Source organism: Trachemys scripta, chromosome 7 (assembly GCF_013100865.1).
Source record: "Trachemys scripta elegans isolate TJP31775 chromosome 7, CAS_Tse_1.0, whole genome shotgun sequence".
Classification (NCBI taxonomy): Eukaryota; Metazoa; Chordata; order Testudines; family Emydidae; genus Trachemys; species Trachemys scripta.
The window spans coordinates 15,327,487-15,349,788 of NC_048304.1; the positions used below are offsets into that span (position 1 = coordinate 15,327,487).

The following is a 22,302-nucleotide window of genomic DNA, read 5'->3' on the forward strand; positions in this document are numbered from 1 at the left end:
GTTTAGCAGGCCAATGCTCATGAAGCAGGAATATGCTCAAAAATATATTGAGACTACAGATGCTAATCTATCTCAAAGATGTTTCACTCTCCTGCCCTAAGTCCCAACAGAGTAGCTTTGGACAGTTCTTGAGTTTTTGTCTTTTAGCAAGAGTTGAAATTTTGTACCTGCAATTTAGTAGGTTTATTATTTCTACAGCACCATAGGTGTGCACAGAACATTACAAATACTGTTGTGAATCTACTACTTTGGAATTATATATGCTACCAACTTTTCAGTTAAGTCTAATGCTGGTTGGCTTTAACATACAGTGAGTGCATTTAAGCATCATGAATAATTGACTTTATGCCAGTTACTGTATATTCAGACAACTTAGTTCCTTTAAGGATGACCTCATCTCTTGATGTGTTCTTAACTAAAAATAATTTCTGTGTAAAGAGGTGTGAATGGCAATTTTGATGCTACTCACTGTACTTGATAACAAGGAGTTAAATCTTGGTTACATAACGTCTTTTGTGGCCTGCAGGAATTTGAGCCAGTGTTTAAAAAAAAAAACAAAAAAAAAACACCATCCTAATTGAGAACAAATCTATAAAACACACTGAATAGATGTGGTACTACATAGTTTCATGTGTAAAGGCTAATTCAGTTACTACGCAATGTGCAGAAAAAAGTCAGCAGTTATACTTAGAAAACCAAATCTATGATTTAAAAGGATTTAGAATATAAGCAGCCCTGCCCAAATATATATCAAATGTACCATATTAATTGTTAATCAAACACAGTGAATTGATGGATTATGAAGTCCAGTTCATTGCAATATTTTTTTAACTTTAGTCTGTAATTGCTTTCATAAGGTTGTTCAAACCTCCAAGATAGGTCTTTTTCCATTATTTGTTGTTAATTCCCAGGTTTAGAAAAAGTGGTTCTGGAGTTCTGAGCTGTTCATCCATATGCTATGATTCTGTGTGGTAGTTTGATTGGTCTTTGTCCAGGCTCCTTCCCCACTCTGAACTTTAGGGTACAGATGTGGGGGCCTGCATGAAAACTTCTAAGCTTAACTACCAGCTTAGATCTGGTCTGATCTGCCACCACTCCCAGTGTGCTAATTCCCTTCCCTGGGTAGCCTTGGGAGACTCTTCACCAATTCCCTGGTGAATACAGATCCAAACCCCTTGGATCTTAAAACAAGGAGAAATTAACCATCCCCCCTCCTCTCTCCCACCAACTCCTGGTGGATCAAGATCCAACTCCCTTGGATCTAAAAACAAGGAAAAATCAATCAGGTTCTTAAAAAGACTTTTAATTAAAGAAAAAGGTAAAAATCATCTCTGTAAAATCAGGATGGAAAATAACTTTACAGGATAATCAAACTTAAAGCCCAGAGGAACCCCCTTTAGCCTTAGGTTCAAAGTTACAGCAAACAGAGGTAACACTCTAGTAAAAGGTACATTTACAAGTTGAGAAAACAAAGATAAAACTAACATGCCTTGCCTGGCTGTTACTTACAAGTTTGAAATATGAGAGACTTGTTCAGAAAGATTTGGAGAGCATGGATTGATGTGTGGTCCCTCCTAGTCCCAAGAGCGAACCACCCCCAAAACAAAGAGCACAAACAAAAGCCTTCCCCCCACCAAGATTTGAAAGTATCTTGTTCCCTTATTGGTCCTTTGGGTCAGGTGTCAGCCAGGTTACCTGAGCTTCTTAACCCTTTACAGGTAAAAGGATTTTTGGAGACTCTGGCCAGGAGGGATTTTATAGTATTGTACCCAGGAGGTCTGTTACCCTTCCCTTTATAGTTATGACAGTCTTGTAGCTAAAAATCAGGATTATGTGTTAGGAGACCTGGGTTCCAGTCCCATCATTGGTGTAAACTTCTTGTGTGAATTCACTGTCGGTTTGCTCATCTGAAAAATGGGGATAATGATCCTCTACCTCAGCAATGGGGTTGTGAGATCCAGTGTAATGGTTATAAAGATTTTGAGATCCTCCGATAGGAGCTGCTGGAGAAGTACAAACTGGAAAAATGTAATTGCTTGTTCTCTTTGATGTATAAATAAATGATCTGGTGCCCTGAAGTCATTATGTGAGCACTGAAGGTGACGAGAGCTTTACCTAAGTAAAGGCTTGTTATAGACTTCAGGAGTCAGCACACAATGAAGGAAACGTGGTGTGGAGCAGACTGCCTTGTGAGTGCATTCTTGAATTGTTTAAATATTTAATAGTTTAGAAATTACCATAAAACAATGAGAAAATGGTTAGCAGTGCTTCAAATGGACTTGAATTGTAAGCTGTTATAACCCCCCCCCCCTCCCCCAAAGGATCTAACTTCTGTGCATCTGGCTAAATCACTGCAGATATTTGTTTAAGATAGACTTTTAAGTTAGATCAGTGCCTCTTCAAAAGCATTTTTATCTGGAAAGTATGCTAATTGTGCTAGGAGGCAGATAGTCCAGTGCTCCTTGTGTTTCCCTGGAACAAAGGCATAGTTCACTCACTGTTATAGTCATCAAGGAAGGTCAGGTGATGTCTGAATAATAGGGGTGGGGTAAGGGAGTGTCCACTTCTCCCGTTGGCCAGACATTGGCATCCATTCCACACACAAATGACTAATACAAACTTGGTGCAACTCCTTACAGATTGTCTTATCTACCCATTCTCTCAGTCTTGAGAGTTTAGTTGCTGCTTTTGCCTCCAGTTACTCTAGCAGTCTCATTAATACTAGCCCCATTAGTATTGCTATCTTTTGTGTCAGTCAACATCTGTCACAAACTGCTGTTTGTAGGCATTTATAACTGGTCTGTACAAATTTGCCTTGCTCTGGAGTTTGAGGTATGTAGAACCAAATTTTCACTTTTCATTTTTACTGTTTTCATTTTGTGCGCACAAACCACTTTGTGCAACTTCAGTGCACTGACACTTATATGTGCAAATATTTGGTGTGCTCCTTTGCTCTCTTTTTCCATGCACAAATGAACGTATGCATATAAGCCTTCAAATACATATTTGATTACTGTGAACAAGTGTGTGTGTGTATGTATGTGTGTGTGTATGTGTGTGTGTGTGTGTGTGTGAGAGAGAGAGAGAGAGAGATGTACACACAGATGCACATTTTATTTTAAAAAGGGCCTCCTTTTAACCATTTTGCTCACAAAGCTTCTCTAAATAATGCTTATCACTTCAACAGCACTTTTCATCCATAGATGTCAAAGAAGTGTACCAAGAAAAGTACGTTTCATTATCACATTCTTGACAGAAGGAGACAATGAGGCATAATTCAAATGAATTGCCCACGGTCACAGAGCAGGTCAGTGGAACGGCCAGAGATAGAAACAGGACTTTTGATTCCTAGTACAGTCCATCCAGAAGTAAGCCATTCACAAATAGAAGTGAACAAGCCAGCATACTAAGAATAGTGTACCGACAGCAGCAGGAGGGGCTAACCACTCCAAGGATGTCCCCATCTGAGACATTAAACCTGCCCTTGGGCAGCTAGCCCCCCCCCCGTTGGTCATGCTGCTAAGGTTCCACTTTCTTATTAGGGCACTAGCTCGATCAGAACTAGCGTGGATATTTGTTCCCCTGCTGGGAATTCCACCCCCACCTTGAAGTGTAGACATATCCAAACTGGATTGAGAAGAGGGTATACGCTTCGGGGGAGACAGCCGTAGAGGCGGGTAGTCAGAATCAAACAAATCTTGTGACTACACAATAATGGGCTTGTGTCACCACTGCCTTACCCCAGTGTTTCACTGATATAACTCCATTGGCGATCACTGAGACAACGAAGTAACATGAGCAAAAAAGAAAAACAGATAATATAGCGGTGAATCGTGACCAGCATATTTAGAATTTGACTCCCTAAATCCTGCATTTGTGAGTGACTGAAATTACCTTTCTGAAACCCAACAACTAATGTTACTTTTAAAACTGTGCTCATACATAATTTCCACCTGGAGATAATGCAGCTGCATAGACAATCAACATAATTGTATATAGAAATGGCCAGTCTAACATCTAACTAGGTATTTGCACATACAGTTGGGCAAGCTGCCCATACAAATGATGCAGATGCAATTGTTCACCTATAACTTCAGAGTTCTGAGCCTCCGTTTGGCTAAGCATTACAGTAGCAATTTAATGTCCAATCACGAGAGGAAGGGTAGCATTTGAATTAGTTTTATTTGGTGTAGTCTTCCATGCAAAACGTATCCCAAGATGCTTTAGAGAGTTAGCTAATGTAATTACATGGTTAGATAATAACTAATAGCAGTGGAAGTGAGGAGATAAAAGATATGTTTGGCAGAAGGCCACTGGCTGCTGTAAACAGTGTGTCGCAGGCGCACTGGTCTTGAGCTTTGGATTTAGCTAGTTAAGCTGTTTGTTCCATCATTAATTTAAGAGCTTGGGTGCACATCAGCAACTGCGGTGGAGGGAAGCGATTGCTCGACCTAATCATCCCCACAGAGGACTAATACATCCTGCCCTCTAGGAGATAAAAACAGTATGTGCCCTTCAGAGTGCTTCTGATGGAACTACACGTTGGCTTTTTTTGCCAGCACTTGGCTTATCCCAATTGATTTTTTTTTTTCTGCTTTGTGTGGTCGATCATTTAGGCCTGGGTTTCAACAGGGATAAGTTTTGCAGTGATTCTGCTTCTTTGTTGGCGGGAACAAAAGAGGAATAGGGATGGTAATTAGAAGAAGGGAGCCTTCCTTACAGCCCTGTTCTATTAAATACAGAACATCCCCAAAGCAATCCTAGTGAAGGGGAAACGCAACTATGATCCTCTTCCCTTTACTGATCATTTTGTTTAGCCTAACAAAGACATCAGTGCAAGTTTTATTTTCTCCCAATATTCTCCCTCCACCCCACTCACTCTCCAGGTGTCGCTCCTTTTTATTCCACTCTGCTTCCTCTTTCACTCTCTCATCCTCTTTTTCTGGATAGAAGGGCTCAGCCATCAGTGCCACTGCAAGAATCAGCCCGTTAGAGGCATTTGAGATTATCATGCTTTAACATCTCAAACAATAAACCCAGCGTTTCACCTCTGCCAAATACATGCCCATCCTTTGACAGGAAAAGCGATGTGAGGGGAAGGAGGGGGGAAGCCTAAATTCAAGTCAATGTAAAGGGTTAAGTTTTTGTGTAATACCCCAAACACTGATGGACCCCAAAGCACTTTGCAGACCGGGTGTGTGTTCTATACAGGAGCAACATCTTCTAGTGCTGACATGCAGCCACCTCAGGGAAAGTTGGCAGCAACTCTTTAAAGGTGAGTGTTTTAACAAGCGCTCAGGAGAAAGTGAGGAAGAATAACGGTATATTGAATTTGAAACCAGTGGGAGAATTTAGGTAAGACAAATAAGCTACCCAATTGGGAATTTGTCCAGAACTCCAGGACTAACATCCCTATTGTTGGGAATAGTGCCATGGATTTTAATGACCATATCTGTTTTATATCCCATTTACAAATTTGGCACAGTACCTAATGCTCTGTTGAGGCACTGGTTCAAAGTCTATTGGGCTAGATCCTCTGCTGGGGATGCACACCAACTGAGGATGTGGCCTGCTATTTGTAGTGCTCCTCCTACAAGCCTAAATCTGAGGTTAGAGAGCAACCTGCTGAGTCACCAATACCACTTCCTCCCATCCACAAAATGACCATATACCACTTGACCCAGCATCACTTCAGAGACCGGCTGGTCTCTCTCACTAGATACATTTCACAAGAACTAGGTGGGTTTCATTACTATTAGCACATTGATGATCATTGTTCTAACGTGATCATCCAAGGGCAACCGTTTGCACAATCTTTGAACAATTAATTCTTCCATCCAGCCCAGCTGTTAATCGTAGAATCATAGAATATCAGGGTTGGAAGGGACCTCAGGAGGTCATCTAGTTCAAACCTCTGCTCAAAGCAGGACCAATTCCCAACTAAATCATCCCAGCCAGGGCTTTGTCAAGCCTGACCTTAACTTCTAAGGAAGGAGATTACACCACCTCCCTAGGTAACCCATTCCAGTGCTTCACCACCCTCCTAGTGAAAAAGTTTTTCCTAATATCCAACCTAAACCTCCCCAACTGCAACTTGAGACCATTACTCTTTGTTCTGTCATCAGGTACCACTGAGAACAGTCTAGATCCATCCTCTTTGGAACCCCCTTTCAGGTAGTTGAAAGCAGCTATCAAATCCCCCCTCATTCTTCTCTTCTGCAGACTAAACAATCCCAGTTCCCTCAGCCTCTCCTCATAAGTCATGTGCTCCAGCCCCCTAATCATTTTTGTTGCCCTCCGCTGGACTCTTTCCAATTTTTCCACATCCTTCTTGTAGTGTGGGGCCCAAAACTGGACACAGTACTCCAGATGAGGCCTCACCAATGTCGAATAGAGGGGAACGATCACATCCCTCGATCTGCTGGCAATGCCCCTACTTATACAGCCCAACATGCCGTTAGCCTTCTTGGCAACAAGGGCATACTGTTGACTCATATCCAGCTTCTGATCCACTGTAACCCCTAGGTCCTTTACTGCAGAACTGCTTCCTAGCCATTCGGTCCCTAGTCTGTAACAGTGCATGGGATTCTTCCGTCCTAAGCGCAGGACTCTGCACTTTTCTTTGTTGAACCTCATCAGGTTTCTTTTGGCCCAATCCTCTAATTTGTCTAGGTCCCTCTATATCCTGTCCCTACCCTCCAGCATATCTACCACTCCTCCCAGTTTAGTGTCATCTGCAAACTTGCTGAGGATGCAATCCACGCCATCCTCCAGATCACTAATGAAGATATTGAACAAAACCGGCCCCAGGACCGACCCCTGGGGCACTCCACTTGAAACCGGATGCCAACTAGACATGGAACCGTTAATCACTACCCGTTGAGCCCGACGATCTAGCCAGCTTTCTATCCACCTTACAGTCCATTCATCCAGCCCATACTTCTTTAACTTGCTGGCAAGAATACTGTGGGAGACTGTATCAAAAGCTTTGCTAAAGTCAAGGAATAACACATCCACTGCTTTCCCCTCATCCACAGACCCGGTTATCTCCTCATAGAAGGCAATTAGGTTAGTCAGGCATGACTTGCCCTTGGTGAATCCATGCTGACTGTTCCTGATCACTTTCCTCTCCACTTTCCTGATCCACTTTCCTCTAAGTGCTTCAGAATTGATTCCTTGAGGACCTGCTCCATGATTTTTCCAGGGACTGAGGTGAGGCTGAGTGGCCTATAGTTCCCTGGATCCTCCTTCTTCCCTTTTTTAAAGATGGGCACTACATTAGCCTTTTTCCAGTCATCCGGGACCTCCCCCGATCGCCATGAGTTTTCAAAGATAATGGCCAATGGCTCTGCAATCACATCTGCCAATTCCTTTAGCACCCTCTGATGCAGTGCATCCAGCCCCATGGACTTTTGCTCGTCCAGTTTTTCTAAATAGTCCCGAACCGAACGAAATAGTTCTTTCTCCACAGAGGGCTGGTCACCTTATCCCTATACTGTGCTGCCCAGTGCAGCAGTCTGGGAGCTGACCTTGTTCATGAAGACAGAGGCAAAAAAATCATTGAGTACATTAGCTTTTTCCACATCCTCTGTTACTAGGTTGCCTCCCTCATTCGGTAAGGGGCCCACACTTTTCTTGACTTTCTTCTTGTTGCTAACATACCTGAAGAAACCCTTCTTGTTACTCTTAACATCTCTTGCTGGCTGCAACTCCAAGTGTGATTTGGCCTTCCTGATTTCACTCCTGCATGCCTGAGCAATATTTTTATACTCCTCCCTGGTCATTTGTCCAGTCTTCCACTTCTTGTAAGCTTCTTTTTTGCGTTTAAGGTCAGCAAGGATTTCACTGTTAAGCCAAGCTGGTCGCCTGCCATATCTACTGTTCTTTCTACACATTGGGATGTTTTTTTCCTGCAACCTCAATAAGGATTCTTTAAAATACAGCCAGCTCTCTTGGACTCCTTTCCCCCTCATGTTTTTCTCCCAGGGGATCCTGCCCATCAGTTCCCTGAGGGAGTCAAAGTCTGAAGTCCATGTCCGTATTCTGCTGCTCTCCTTTCTTCCTTGTGTCCGGATCCTGAACTCGACCATCTCATGGTCACTGCCTCCCAGGTTCCCATCCACTTTTGCTTCCCCTACTAATTCTTCCCTTTTTGTGAGCAGCAGGTCTAGAAGAGCTCTGCCCCTAGTTCGTTTCTCCAGCACTTGCACCAGGAAATTGTCCTCTACACATGATATAATGCGTCCTGGTTTACTTAAATAATTTACAACGAAACAACTAGAACTAGGTGAACAGAAAGGGTGGTGCTGTAATTTCTGAAGGAACAAGGGAACCTCCCTTTGGGCAATCTTACAGCAGCCCTTCATCATGATTATTAAAACTGGATAGTGTTTGTCTGTAATGAAATTCTCACCTGTGACCACAATTGTCCGCCTTTGGACTGTTTTGAAGATACAGCAGTAGTCATTATTTTATATTCAAGTGCTGTCTTACTCTGCCTCTGGGAATGGTGTCCATATATTGAGATTTCTGTAGTTTCTTTCTTCATGTGAACGGAAAAGGTAGCTAATTAGAAACCTACAGGAACAATGAAAAGTTCGTTTTTTAATGCCATTAGTCTGTTTTCACAGTCAGGCTAAGTCTAAGGAAGTGGGGGGCACATTCCTCCCATTTTTGAAAAGGTAGACAATGTGAATTCCAAGTGGAGGGAGTTGCATCTAGCCCATTACTGAAGGAAAAAACGTTAGCTTGATGTGAGGTGGAGAAAGAAACCCTCTCACCCCACAAAAAACACACGCATTGTGCTTTTCATTTTCAAAGCACTTTGCAATGTACCCATCTATTTTATGGGCATAATTTTTGAAATGGCATGCTGCAGAATTTCAGATATTCTGCTTTTGCACTTCTTGGAAACCTTCAGACAGAAAGCTATAGTAATGCAATTTGCTTGACATACCAAATTGAATTAACCCTCACAATAGCCCTAGGAGGTGAGTAGGTCTTATGCCCAATATTCAGATGAGTAAATAGAGGCCCAGAGTAGTAGTAATGACTTCCCCAAGGCCACATGGCACACCAGTGGCAGACCTGAGGCTAGAACCCAGATTTCTGTGCCTCTATATCGTGCTTCCTTTGGAAAACATGATTCTTGAGGAACATGGTTACTCCATCTTTAATTTATCAAAGGGTACCTTCTTTCTGCCCATTTTAACCATTGGATATGTTTTTAACTGAGGTTGCGTTAGAAACCTTTCTTAGAACAGACTTTCAGTGGAAGCAGGGAAAAGCAACCACTTCTCAGAATGCATTACATCTGCATCGTGCACTACAGCTTCCTCTTTTTTTTTTTTTTTTTTTTTTTTTTTACATTTCCAATCATGGACATTTTAAGAGGCTGGTCAACATCGCCCCCATGTCTGAGATTGTAACGATACTTGCTTTACAGGGACTTTTCCAACTTTACCTAGAAAAGAGCTAAGCTGAAACCCAGCATTGTGGTTAGCCAACTTCCGTCAGTGGCTTTAGTTAGTTCGTCTGTTTAAACAGAGGAAGCTGCTACTGTGACGGGAAGAGGGAGCTGACTGCATAGCCAGGATCGTGATGCTTCGGCTTGTAGGAGGACCACAGCAGACAGTACATAACAACATTGGTATGCAGGATGCCAGTAGTAACGGGTGGGGGGGCGTGGAGGCAGGGAAACAGATTAGGAGTGGAGCTTCAAGTCTATGGCTCACTTAGTGTATTTAAAACAATAGCAAAACTTGTCACCAAAAGACGTAAGGCTATGTCTTTAAAGAGACTTGGTGCTTTGCTTAAAGTTCAACAGAAACTAGATCATCACGATAAAGCTTTTCTTCAACCTTGAATAGAATTTTTCTGTGCGAACGGGATCCTGCTGGGAGACTCTCTCAGGCTTTGGGATCCGTGACACAGGGATAGACTGCAGTACTTACAGACCTAGCAGGCTTGTCAGCAAATGGCCTTTTAATATTCCCCTTTTCGTTTTTGATTCATTTTTCGTCGTCTTAGTTTTAAGGTTTTAGTGTTTTTGTTTAAAAAAGAAAAGCAAAGAAATTGGGGCAAAATTCTAGATGAAACTGTCCTTATTCCCTTGCTTCTTTTTGTGGTGCTGGTTGTGTTTTTAAAAACAAAATTAAACTCGTTCTGTTTTCTCTTAAGGTAGAATTGAGGGGATTATAACTATGTATGTATGTACAAGTATTGGCTATTATGCCTTTAGCTCTTTATTTTAGTAAAGGAGTCTAGACAATTACATTGGGTTAAAAAAAGGTGTTTGGGGGGGTGTAAGTGAAAGGGTCAATCCAACTTGCAATCACTATGCTTTACTGCAGGGGTTCTCAAACTGGGGGTCGGGACCCCTCAGCGGGTCACGAGGTTCTTGCATGGGGGGGTCGCGAGCTGTCAGCCTCCATCCCAAACCCCACTTTGCCTCCAGCATTTATAATGGTGTTAAATATATAAAAAAGTGTTTTTAATTTATAACGGGGGTCACACTCAGAGGCTTTCAATGCGAAAGGGATCACCAGTACAAAAGTTTGAGAACCACTGCTTTACTGCATTATTTTGTCCCTTTAATCCTTCCCTGCTTGATACCTGCCCATCCCTTCAGCCAGACTTGTTATTTGACTGGGCATTTCAGTTCAGTTACAGCGGGATGTTACCAGATAAACTTTGAGTGTTGGCCAGACATACAAGCTGTGTATAATGAAGCAGCAGTGAAGTGATTAAGCTATCTAAAATTGATTGGCAACATGTGGTACATACCGTCTTGTGGTAAAAATACCTCCATAAACAAAATTCCTACATAGCCTGTTAACCCTTAGCAGAGATTTTTAAACTTTTCATAATAATTACTAATAGTACACAGCTCTTATATAGTGCGCTTCATCCACAGATCTCAAAGCACTGTACAAATGGAATCAATAGTATTATCCCCTTTTACATCGAGGGGAAGCTGAGGCACAGAGGTGACGTGACTTGCCCAAGGTCACACAACAGGCAGTGGTATCTCTTAATACCAGTACCGTCAACCCCAAGTGTTAAAATGCCATATCCCCCAAACTCATGATATTTTGCAAAAATGATACATTTTGGATTCTTTTATTTGCTGTCTGTCACGTTTTCAGTCCTTCTCCACAATTATGAGAACTAGAGATTTTTTTTTTTTTGTAAGTGAAACCCGAAATTCTTGTGTTATTTACCTGCCTCCAGGAGTTGGGGCTTTAAGAAAACCACCAAGTATCACAAGACTTATGATAAAATTGTGAGAGTTGGCAACACTCTCATCCTGTCTCTCTCTCTTGGATCAGTTTTTCTACCTATTTCTGATCCCGCAGACCACCTCCCTTTTCCCTAGTGATCAAATTACACCCTCATTGCTTATATTGCAAAAAATTTCAACCAAAATGTTTTGATTGTCAGTTGGGGCAGTATTTGGGTGTTTTCTCCAGAAAGCAAGCACTTTGTGATAAGTCATTTTTTTCCTGTCAAATAAACAGTTTTGACAAAACAGCCCTAATTCTCAAACACGACCATTCAAGGCCACATCTAGCATGTTCATCTTGACTATGCGCTTTGAAAAGGTGTCTCTCATAATGGGAGATTGTAGCAATAAGGAAGCCAAAAGGATGTACTATGGATGTCTTTGCAAAGCAGTATTTAAATTCTTTATTTTTCCCTTGTGAAGCAGGTTTGGATTAAGCAGCCAATTTAGAGCTCAGTTTTAGCCGTTCAAGGAAGAACCCCTGTATATCTGTGGATGGGATGCTGGATGTCAGTGGGCTCCAGAATTCTGACAGCTGATTTCTAATAGTGGTTAATGCATCTTCAAGTAATAACTATGGCAAGTTTGTAGTAGAGCAGTACTTCTTAAAGCCAGTCCGCCACTGGTTCAGGGAAGGCCCCTGGTGGTCCGGGCTGGTTTGTTTACCTGCCGCGTCCGCAGGTTCGGCCGATCGCGGCTCCCATTGGCCGTGGTTCGCCGTCCCAGGCCAATGGGGGCTGTGGGAAGCGGCGCGGGCAAAGGGACGTGCTGGCCACCCTTCTCTGAACAAGCGGCGGCCCGACTTTGAAGCACTGTAGTAGAGGACTCGTATATTATGGTGGAATATACCTGCTTTTAAGGGTGAAGGAGTACATTGGCAGGAAAGGAGAAACATAGGCTACAAAACCTTTATCCCTCTTACTCTTCAGTAGCTATTAAAACCTGCAGTGCTGTCCTGTCTTTCCAGTGATAAAACTCTGTGGTGAGGCAGTTCTAGAAACTTCCCAACAGGGTGCAAATAAAACTGAAAGTTTGAACTATTAAGAGCTTGTGACTGAAGATTTTTCACACCCACAGCCACACATGCACAGTTTTGTCCTAGCAATAATCATGTTCTTGTGTCTGAATTCCAGGAAAGAAACCTTGATTGGTTCCCTAGGATGCGCGCCATGTCCCTTGTAAGCAGCGATTCTGAAGGAGAACAGAATGAACTCAGGAACTTGCAGGAAAAGCTAGAATCTACCATGAAGCTGGTCACCAACCTCTCTGGCCAGCTGTCGGAGCTTAAAGATCAGGTAAGGAAGTTCTAGCAAAACACAGTTGCAGTGAGGTGGATTAGCTACTGATAAACTTCAGTTAGATGGAGAATACTGGGGCCTCCCAGAACATTTGGAAAATTAGGGGAATATACAATCACTTGCTGTAAAGCTGGGGATAGAAAGGCATTTTGGATTAAAGAATTTTGTAAAATCTGGATTGATCTGTATTGGGAACTGGATGTTTACAATTTAACTGACTATATAAACAATGTGCAGAACTCTTTGTTCACTGCTGCCACAATGAACTAGCTAGTTTAGAAGAATCACCAATCCAAATTCCAGTCATACAGCCAACCGGCTTGTGGAGAACTAAACATTTTCCAATGTACCCATCTTTTGAAAAGTAAAAGTCTGAAAAACCAAATCAAATTCATATTGTGAACTGTGTATATAATTTCTTACCCTCAGAGTATAGATCAGTCCCCCTAAATCATGAAAATATCTTGTACGATACTGCCCATTGCCTTGTATAGTAAAGATTACCCACTGCAACTTCAGTTTTGAGTCAGTGTTACTCAGCAAACTTTGTTGTAATACACTGACTTCTAATTGGCAGTAACACTGCAGTGAGAACTCGAGGATTTGAATGTTAACTTTTGTTCTAGATCAGGGGTGGGCACATTACGGCCTGTGGGCTGGATCTGGCCCATCAGGGCTTTGGATCCGGCCCGCAGGATTGCCATCCCAGTGGTGCCACGGGCCCCATGCCGCTCCCAGAAGCGGCCGGCACCAGGTCCCTGTGGCCCCTGGGGGAGTGGAGGGCAGAGGGCTCCGCATGCTGCCCTCATCTCCAGGCACCGCATTCCACAGCTCCCATTGGTCGGGAATGGGGAACCGCAGCCAATGGGAGCTTCAGGGGAGGTACCCGCAGCGCACGGAGCCCTCTGCCCTCCCTCCCCCAGGGGCTGCAGGGACGTGGTGCCGGCCGCTTCCAGGAATGGCGCACGGCCAGGGCCTGTCTTAGCCATGCTGCCACTCCGGAGCCACTCCAGGTAAGCGGCGCTGGGCCTGAGCCCACACCCCTCCTGCACTCCAACCCCTTGCCCTGAGCCCCCTTGTACACCCTGCATCCCTCCTGCACCCCAGCCCTCTGCCCTGAGCTCCCTGCTGCACTCCGCACCCCCAGCCGCGCCCCCTCCTGCACCCCAACCCCTTGCCCTGAGTCCCCTCGTACATCCCACACCCCTCCTGCGCCCTGAGCCCCTTCCTGCACCGTACTCCCTCCCGCACCCCAACCCCCTGCCCCAGCCTACATTCATAGCCCTGCATGCAATTTCCCCACCCAGATGTGGCCCTTGGGCCAAAAAGTTTGCCCACCCCTGTTCTAGATCCTTCCTTTACCTAGTTATTGCAATGGTTCTTAAACATTTAAGGTTATATTTCTTTTAGAAACATTACTCTTTCCTGTGATTGTGTGGCCTGGCAAACAATGAATATTTTATTACGGATGACATCCCAAGGTGAAATGCAAGTTATACAGAAAGTTACCCTTCATGAAATTTTTACTATAGTGGATTTTATTGTATTCTGGTCGTGTGTGTGTGTGTGTTTTGTTGGAAGTCTGAACGCTGCTAAATCCCAAAATATGCAGAAATAGCTGCAAACTCTTATGCAACCTAGTGACCACTCTCTTATTGTTATGTACTAGAGGTACTTGTGGCTACGCTATCCATAAGTGTGTGACAGCAAAGAAGGCAGCTCCAGCACTTAACCACAGGCATCCAAAAAGGCAGCCTGATCATTTACTCTCTACTTCTGAATATTGCCCTAAAATAGCTTTTATTCGGTTTTCAACAGCAACATCCCTGTGAAGAGAAACTGAAGGAGTGTCCCAAGCAACATAGTTCTTGGTTCTCGGTTTCCATTTTCCTCTGTTTAAATGGACAGAGACCCTCAAAGAATCCTTTAAATAATTATTTAGACAGTGTCTCTTCCCTTTTTACACTGCACTTCCTGTAGGCCTACAAATGGGAGATCTTGGCCCACATGGCAAAAATCCATGTTTTTGGGAGGTACCACCTGGAGCCACTGCAGTCATGAGATCAGTATGGTCAATCATAGGTGCTTCTTTACTATTTACTATTAACAGCAGAAGCAGCTTGGGGGAGGTTCTTTTGGACCATATTCATCTCAGAGATGGGCCTCCCCAAGGAAGCCCAAGTGCCATTTTGTGCTTGAAGTATCCAACTGAAGATAAAGGGAGAAATGCTGTGGCTTGTCTGAAATTTTAGATGGCACAAAATTACCTGAACCAGAAGAACACGCCAACACCTTAATTAATTGAATTTATATATGTATGCACTGGGTAAAATTCTTTGCTAACTTGCACCTCCTGGAATCCCAGAGCAGTTGATGGAGTTACACAGGCCACAAGTAGTCACTGAATTTGGCTTATTATCTCTTCAGCTTTTGATTTTTTTCCTACTGTAAAATGGTTGACAACTTTCTCCAATATTAAACTGATTGGTTGTTGCCACTGAGCCTCTTCCTAGGGATGTTTCTATTATCGTGATTCCCATTTTAAACTGGGATTAGTTCCACTTTGAATTAAATGAGATGCACCATGCTGCAGGAAGCAACTATTATAATCCAAACCTAATCTATATTAGAAATAGAATGTTATCCTTCTGGAGATATACTACCTGCCTGGCACAAATCTATAACCTGCACCATGCTTTTATACAGTCTTCCTAACTGGCAAAATTCCTGTTGTTCAGGTCTCCATGTACTGCAGCTAGAGTTACAACTGAAGGTTTTATGGTGCATGGGACATACTCTTGCCAGCAGGCTGGGTAGGAAAAACATATGTATTTGAGCACAGAGTAGGAAGCGAATTAAAATGTTGCTGGTTTTTAACGGAACTATTTTATTATATACTTGCTTTGTAGTTTCAAAGTAGAACACTGTGCAAGCAGGATAGGAAAACCCAGCAAAGGAATCTACTATCATGAGTGTGTTCTCTGTGTTAGTAAATTTACGTTGATAAAGTAGTTAGTCTTTGCAAGAGGGTACTGGCTGAGATGTGTGTCGTCCTTTTTTTCCACTCTGTGCTCTGCTCCTCTGGTGGTGATGGGTAGTCAATAGGTGGACCCTGGGTCAAATCCAGACTGCCAGATGCTTTTGAATGTATTGCCATACAGTAATACTCTTAATACAGTAGTCTAATAAATTTTCACTTGGTGCCAAATGTATATTTTCATCAGTCCATAATTTTGTAGCTAAGTCACATCTCCTTTTAACCTTGTGTTTGATGGAACCATTGGCATTGATCAAACTTCCTAGGTACACATAAGATTCTACTTGTTCTCTATCAACACTTTATTTATTATTCCAAGATGCAACCACTTTTTCGTCTGAGCATTTATTGTTCAAGTCGACTGCAACAGTTTTCCAAGGTAGCAAAGAATATTAGTTCAAATGTGTCTGCCAGTTGCACATCATCATCTGCATAGGTTTACAAATTTAACTCTAGATCATCCAATCTCCCGTCCTGCAACTGGTCTAACATTTAGTGTCCAGTTTAAGAACATGATGAAAAGTGATGGTGATTCCATGCCCCCTTGTCTTACACCACACTTTGACTTGACCCAGTTGCTTAATTTTTCACCAATTATGGCACTGCAGAAGTCTTCATAAATAGCTTCTATAATTGCAATAATCTTATCTGGAGCTCCAGGATTTTGCTACTTTCTTAATGTTTCTCTCCAAACCAAATCCTCTCTAATTTATGCCTTAATATACTCATTGGGTAGCTGTCATGCCACTTTGCCTGGAAACAATTACCTTAAACACGTGATGTAGGTCTTCCTGTTAGAGGGTCTGACTCATACCCACTGCAGTCAATAGGATTCTTTCCATCAATTTCAATCAGGCCTTGGATCATGCCCCAAATGTATTTATTTCTAAAGCTTGCAACTTTCCACTGCCCAAGCACTAAGAATCTTCCCTTGTTCTTTGTGAAAATGAGCTTTTAGATAGCTACTTCACTGCAAAGGCAGAAGAGGAAACCAGCTTCATTAATGTGATAGCTCTTAGGAATTCCCCTAAGTACTGTCACTGAGATAACCCTGCTTAAGTTGCAGGATGCTCCAATTATGAGACGAAACCAGTACATCTCTCCATCATATTAGGAAGAACTGTCTCCAGGAAGAGGAGCTAGCTCAGGGATTGTTCTGAATCAAATAAAGGGCAAATCTTTCATTCATTTGCTTTGTGATCTGAGTGATCCTACAAGTTTCTGGGGATTATGACTGTCATTAAAACTGAAATTCTGTGTGTCCACTTTGAAAATGCCTTTGAAATAAAATAAAAATGCACCAGGAACAAATGAAAATCTGACCATTTTTAATTCATTACTGTAAATGAGTATGAAGCACTTCCAAAAGGCATTAAAGCAACAAGCTACAAAAGTAACTCACTCTCCAGTTAAGTGTGGTGATCAAGACAAAAATTGCTCCATGGGGTCTTTGACGCTTCCAAACGCCATACTAGAACAATGTGATTCTGCATCTAGGTATCATTTTGTTTTCCACTTGCATTTAGTCAGCTTATGCTTTCTTAAAAAACTAAATTCCTCTTGTTAACTAAACTTATATCAAAATTTAGCATTCTGTTTGTCAACTGCTATCCTTTCCTCATTATTTTACCATTTTGTGTGCCTCCTTCATATCTAATTGTTTGAATCCAATTGCTACTCAAAACCTTGCCCTCTCTGAAAGCATATGTTTTATTAATTTGTCCAGTGGAAATAACAGAATAATGGAAATAAAACCTACAAATAGGTTTTCTCTGTTCGTATTAAGTAGTTAATTATATTTTCAAAAATAACACAAATTTCAAATCCCATATAGCATTAGGAAATCTAGGGGTTAGAATAGGGGAACTGAACTAGGGCTTGGGTGCTGCTCCACTCCTTTGGTGTGACGTTGAGAAAGACACAACATGATTCAGCTCCATTTGAATTTGTGTCCTTCCATGAAAGTAAGATGGAGATCTTTACCCATTGGTTAAAGGAGCATATTTAGAGATATGTACATCATGGAGGTGATTAGATTAATTAATGGTGTTTAAAATGCTTTTCAGTCCTCTAATGAAAGGCGGTAGTAAAAGGATCATTCCGAAGATTGTTCACGGCAATCCAGTCTGGTTGATTCATCTTGCCATGCCAAACTTAATTATTCAATTCCTGACCTTAGAAAGGGGGAATTTATTCAGTCTCTGAACATATAGATTTTATGTAGCTCTGTTCAAGTGTGTTTACTGGTGGAGAGCTGAAAATGCAAACAGGCTGTTATCTTGGCATTGATTTACTCTCCCTGTCAATTAAGTTAGTCAGTATTTGGAGTGAAATGTCCCAAAAACGAAGAATTACACTGATTAGTAACCTTAGGTCCTTGCATGAATATAGATATGATAGAAAAAGCACTATTTGGTTCAAATGAATTCCAAGCCAAAACAAGGGCCAATAACAATTCATAGGATATGAAAAATGGTGGAAATTCACATTGTAGCTCAACTTTTTAATGAAAAATTATTGTATAAGCTGTATCTGGTTCGGATGCTAAATTTTGGTAGTCAGAGCAATATCTAGAGACTGGTTTGTTACAACTTGCTCTTCAATGTAAATGTTTATTATATTAAAGTAACTCCGAAAACAGAACAGAAGGAGTATTGATTAAAAAATTCTAAATTGACAGATGCATGGTAGCCTGGCTCCATTTATTTGTATTAAGTCTCAGTATGCTCAATCCAGGGGAAGCAGCAATAAAAATGGAACAAGATTGTGGCCCTTTTGTGTGTTGACCAAGTAATGCCCTGGGGGGTAAGCAGTAAGAAGGTTGGGTCTCAGCACTTTTATGTAAGTCTTGGAATTTGCAGCCATTGTGATGGTAATGTGATGGAGGCTGAACAGTACCTATGTTATCAAAGGAAGAATCGACTAGAGTTGGGGAGCCTGAGTTCTACTCTCTGCCAAAGATATCCTGTGTGGCTTTGGGCAAGTCTCTTCAGGCCTGCTGTTCAGAAGTGCTGAGCACTTACATCTCAGCACCTTTGAAAATCAAGCCCTCCGAGTTTGTCTACACTGCAATTAAAAATCCACAGCTGGCCCCTGGCAGCTTGCAGGGCTCAGGCTAAGGGGTCTGTTTAATTGCAGTGTAGATGTTTGGCCTGAACTCGAATCCTGCGAGCCCAAGTCAGCTGACACAGCCAGTTGCGGGTTTTTAATTGCCGTGTAAACGCACCCTATATCTCTTTCTGCTTCAGTTTCTGTAAAATGGAGATTCTTACCTATTTCACAGGGGTGATGTGAGGCTAAATTCATTAATGTTCATGAAATACTCATATACTAGAATGATGGGGATTACAGAAATGCCAGTGTTACTGATTAAATTGGTGTGTTCGTTCTCTCAGACTTTCAGACCTTAGCAGATTTCTAACAAGGTGTTGGGAGAGGCTGAATGCAAAGAAACATGGATGATGGCTGCTTTGCAGTGCTCTGCATCACAATAATGAAGGGATATGCTTCTCTATTAGGAGTGTCACTCTTTAGATCATATACCTTCTTCCGTCTCAAATTTGTGGTGGTATTACATTTGATGTAAATTATTATCGGCAAACATCCAGAATTTTGGGACTGAGGTTACAGAAAATGTTTTGTGGAAAAATATGTAGTTTTGCTCCTGTGTCCCTTATTTTGCATTATTGCCTGATATCTGGGCTTTGGCAAATCAGGAGGGATATTTGCATTCTTGTTACCCAAGAGCTGGGATATTGAAATGAATTTCCACAAACAGATATTTCCAGACTGAGATGGATTCTCCCAACATACAGTACCCCTACTTTCCCCAAATAGATTGTGGAAATAGTGGGAAGTCTACAGAGAATTATCGACACAAGAAGTTTTTGAAAGCTACCATCTAGGTTTTTTCGTGCCAGTAATGTGGCCCTTCATATAACATTTTTCTTGCAAAACAGCATCCGTCATCTCTGAATACTTAGTCACATGAGCAGGTTCACAGATATCCCTGCTGGGTTCACAAAACAGGGGCTATGATTGCCTTTTTAATCTATTCATGTTTGGCATAGCAGCCGGAAGTGCATTATTTGTAGAAAGTGGATTTCAGAATAAACCCTAACCACAAATACACCAATGGTTCATTCTGTGAGCTGACGTACAGGAAGTGTCTCGGTCTAATGAACAAACTTTTTAATTTTCCAGATGACAGAACAGAGGAAGCAGAAACAGCGTATTGGTCTCCTAGGTCATCCTCCTCCCGTGAATGTGAACCCACAGCAACCAGCATAAATCAAAAGGGTCGCATATCCCTCTCAAAACACCATGAATAATGCTAAACAAGAGTTCAGATTCAACCACTAAGGCTGCTTCTATGTATGATTAGTTCATTTTGTAAATACCCTGTTTTTATATGTATGTATATGACTGCTACTATAAAAATCTGGGCATATGTATTGTAATTAGATCTTGTTGGCATGTGATGGGGGTAATACTTGTGCCAAAAGTATGAAAATTGCCTTTTATTGGAAGGACCATCGAGACCCCTTGAATTGCACTTGAAAAGGATTGACTAAAGTATGTGACTTGTATTTTGTATTTAAAAACGAGAATAGCTAGTATTTATGTTTTTATACAATTGTGCAATATTAAATATGCAATCACAATATACTGGTAACTCCTGAACATCCTAAAGGGAGTGCACATCTTTGAATCTGGTGTGTTAGTCCAATGTAATAAATAGTTTAAAATTACAGCTGTAAATGAGGGTGCTGCCAAACTGTATTCCTGGTGTTTGAGACCCATGGGCATTTTTGTACCATGCATGTAAATATCCTGAAATGCCATATCTGGCTGCCTCTTCCTCCCAGGGAATCTGAGCTGTTAAATTGGTATAAATTTAAAAAAAAAAAAATTGGTTCTTAAATATTCTTTGGAAGTCTCCAGATTATGAGGGGTGTTTCAAGTGATTTATTTCTTAAATACAGGGGGGCCCAGAAGCTCAAATGTTAGTTTTCAAACAATTCAACAAATTTCTTAAAGGGAACTTTTTATGCAAAATTAAGTTTGGGATGAAAATACACTGCTGGTAAATCAGTGTAATTTCTTAGTTTTGTGCCATACCATTTAGAACCCATAAATGATGGTTTCTGAAGTTAACATTCCCCATGTAGCCTTTTCTTTTTTGGTTTGTTCATTAGAGACGCACATTCCCATCCAGGAGTATTAACAAACATGCATTGCAGCATTGAAGTATGAACTATCCTATTTTAGGACTTGTAGTTGAGCACTGACATAGGTAGTACTTATGAAAGAGCCTCTTGTTTGGGGTTGAGTTTGTTTTCCCTCCATTTGGTCACTTTTGTTCCTGGTATGAAAAATCTGAAAGGAACCTCTTTTTTTATATCTGTCACCTAGTTTTGTACATGGACCTCCTTTTACAATAGCTAAAATTCCTCTGCAATAGTGTCTAAAACAACAGCAGAGTTATGGATGGAAAGCTATGAAAGTTTGTAAATGCATAAATAGAAATATTTAAATAAATCATGCAGAATAATACTGTACGATTGACAGACTGCTGGTAGTTTGTTCCCTTCCCATGGAATTGTATTAGTTAAACCTGCTATCCTAATCCATGTTCCTTTTATTAAGCTAACATTCCTCTACATGAAAACCACACAATTGGGTAGCTAGAATACTTTAAAAGGTAAGAATGTTCTTAGAATGCTGAAATGAGCCATTGAGGGGGTGATCTTTTATTAACAGAGCAAATAATTGGCCTTTGACAGTGGAAGCTACAATGTTCTATAAATCTCTCTAGGGATGGTTCTCAAGGTTTTATGATAGATGCCTTTACTCAGAGGCTCTTCATCAGAGCAAGGATAGGGAGCCTATGTCCCAGCAATTGTTCTGTCCACCCTGTGCAAGCTGAAACCTGCAACAGAGCTTAAAACACACTCCAAACCCAAGCACAGTGCTCTCAAGAGCAATCACTACAGATCAGAGTGCACACACTTGACTGGGAGGCAGCAGGAACTTGCTGTGGTACGATTAATAGGTTCTCAATGTGGTAAAAAGATACAGTTGTCTGCAAAGGGTAGGAACCACTGCTCAAAGTCATAATGAAATATCATCATTTGCAATGAAGGGGGGGGGGGGGGGGAGGGAATCCTGATTAATACCACTATAACCAGAAATATTTTTATGACTTGAATTTTTTTTGATTTCTCAAGTATACCAACAGCTTCGTTTTACTTTCTGCCCTTCATTCTCCCCTCCCCCCAAAAAATTAACACTGTCACCTATTTTCTTTTAATGTTTAGTTTTGTAAATGAGCACTTGGTATGCACCAAGTCTTTTGGTACTTTGGTTATTTATTGCTCTAGTGGATATTCCATCCAGTAATATTTGTCATTCTCCCCCCACATCGCCACTGAATCAATCAATGAAAGAATCAAGTTAGTCTTCCTCTCCCGAATTTCTTTGTGTCTTGTGTTCCTTATTCTCACACTTCTCCCGTGTGGGGGAAAAAAACAGAAGGGAAAAGCTCCCCACCTTGATGTCAATGGCAAAGCTCCCATTTACTTCAGTGGTGCTGGATCCTGGCCATAACAATGACTGGGGCTTCTAGGCATTACCACAGTACAAATAAATAATAGAAATGGGACCAAAAAAACCTCCCAGCT

General features: G+C 41.6%; 1 protein-coding gene and 1 long non-coding RNA gene across 4 annotated transcripts in view; one reads left to right on the forward strand and one right to left on the reverse strand.

The window, feature by feature from the left end:
- LOC117881071 overlaps positions 1–9,343 on the reverse strand; it is a 28,771-nt gene extending 19,428 nt beyond the window's left edge. The window contains exon 1 of the long non-coding RNA XR_004646681.1: positions 8,414–9,343. This is a non-coding gene — a long non-coding RNA (uncharacterized LOC117881071). The remainder of the gene's footprint in view (positions 1–8,413) is intronic.
- The window catches only part of ITPR1 (inositol 1,4,5-trisphosphate receptor type 1), a 252,648-nt gene extending 231,468 nt beyond the window's left edge, over positions 1–21,180 (forward strand). For all 3 annotated transcript variants that reach the window (XM_034777902.1, XM_034777903.1, XM_034777904.1), the window contains 2 exons: positions 12,418–12,579; positions 19,823–21,180. In XM_034777902.1, the coding sequence (XP_034633793.1) occupies positions 12,418–12,579; positions 19,823–19,909 (249 nt within the window). In that variant the 3' untranslated portion in view covers positions 19,910–21,180. The remainder of the gene's footprint in view (positions 1–12,417; positions 12,580–19,822) is intronic.
- Positions 21,181–22,302: the final 1,122 nt, after the last annotated feature.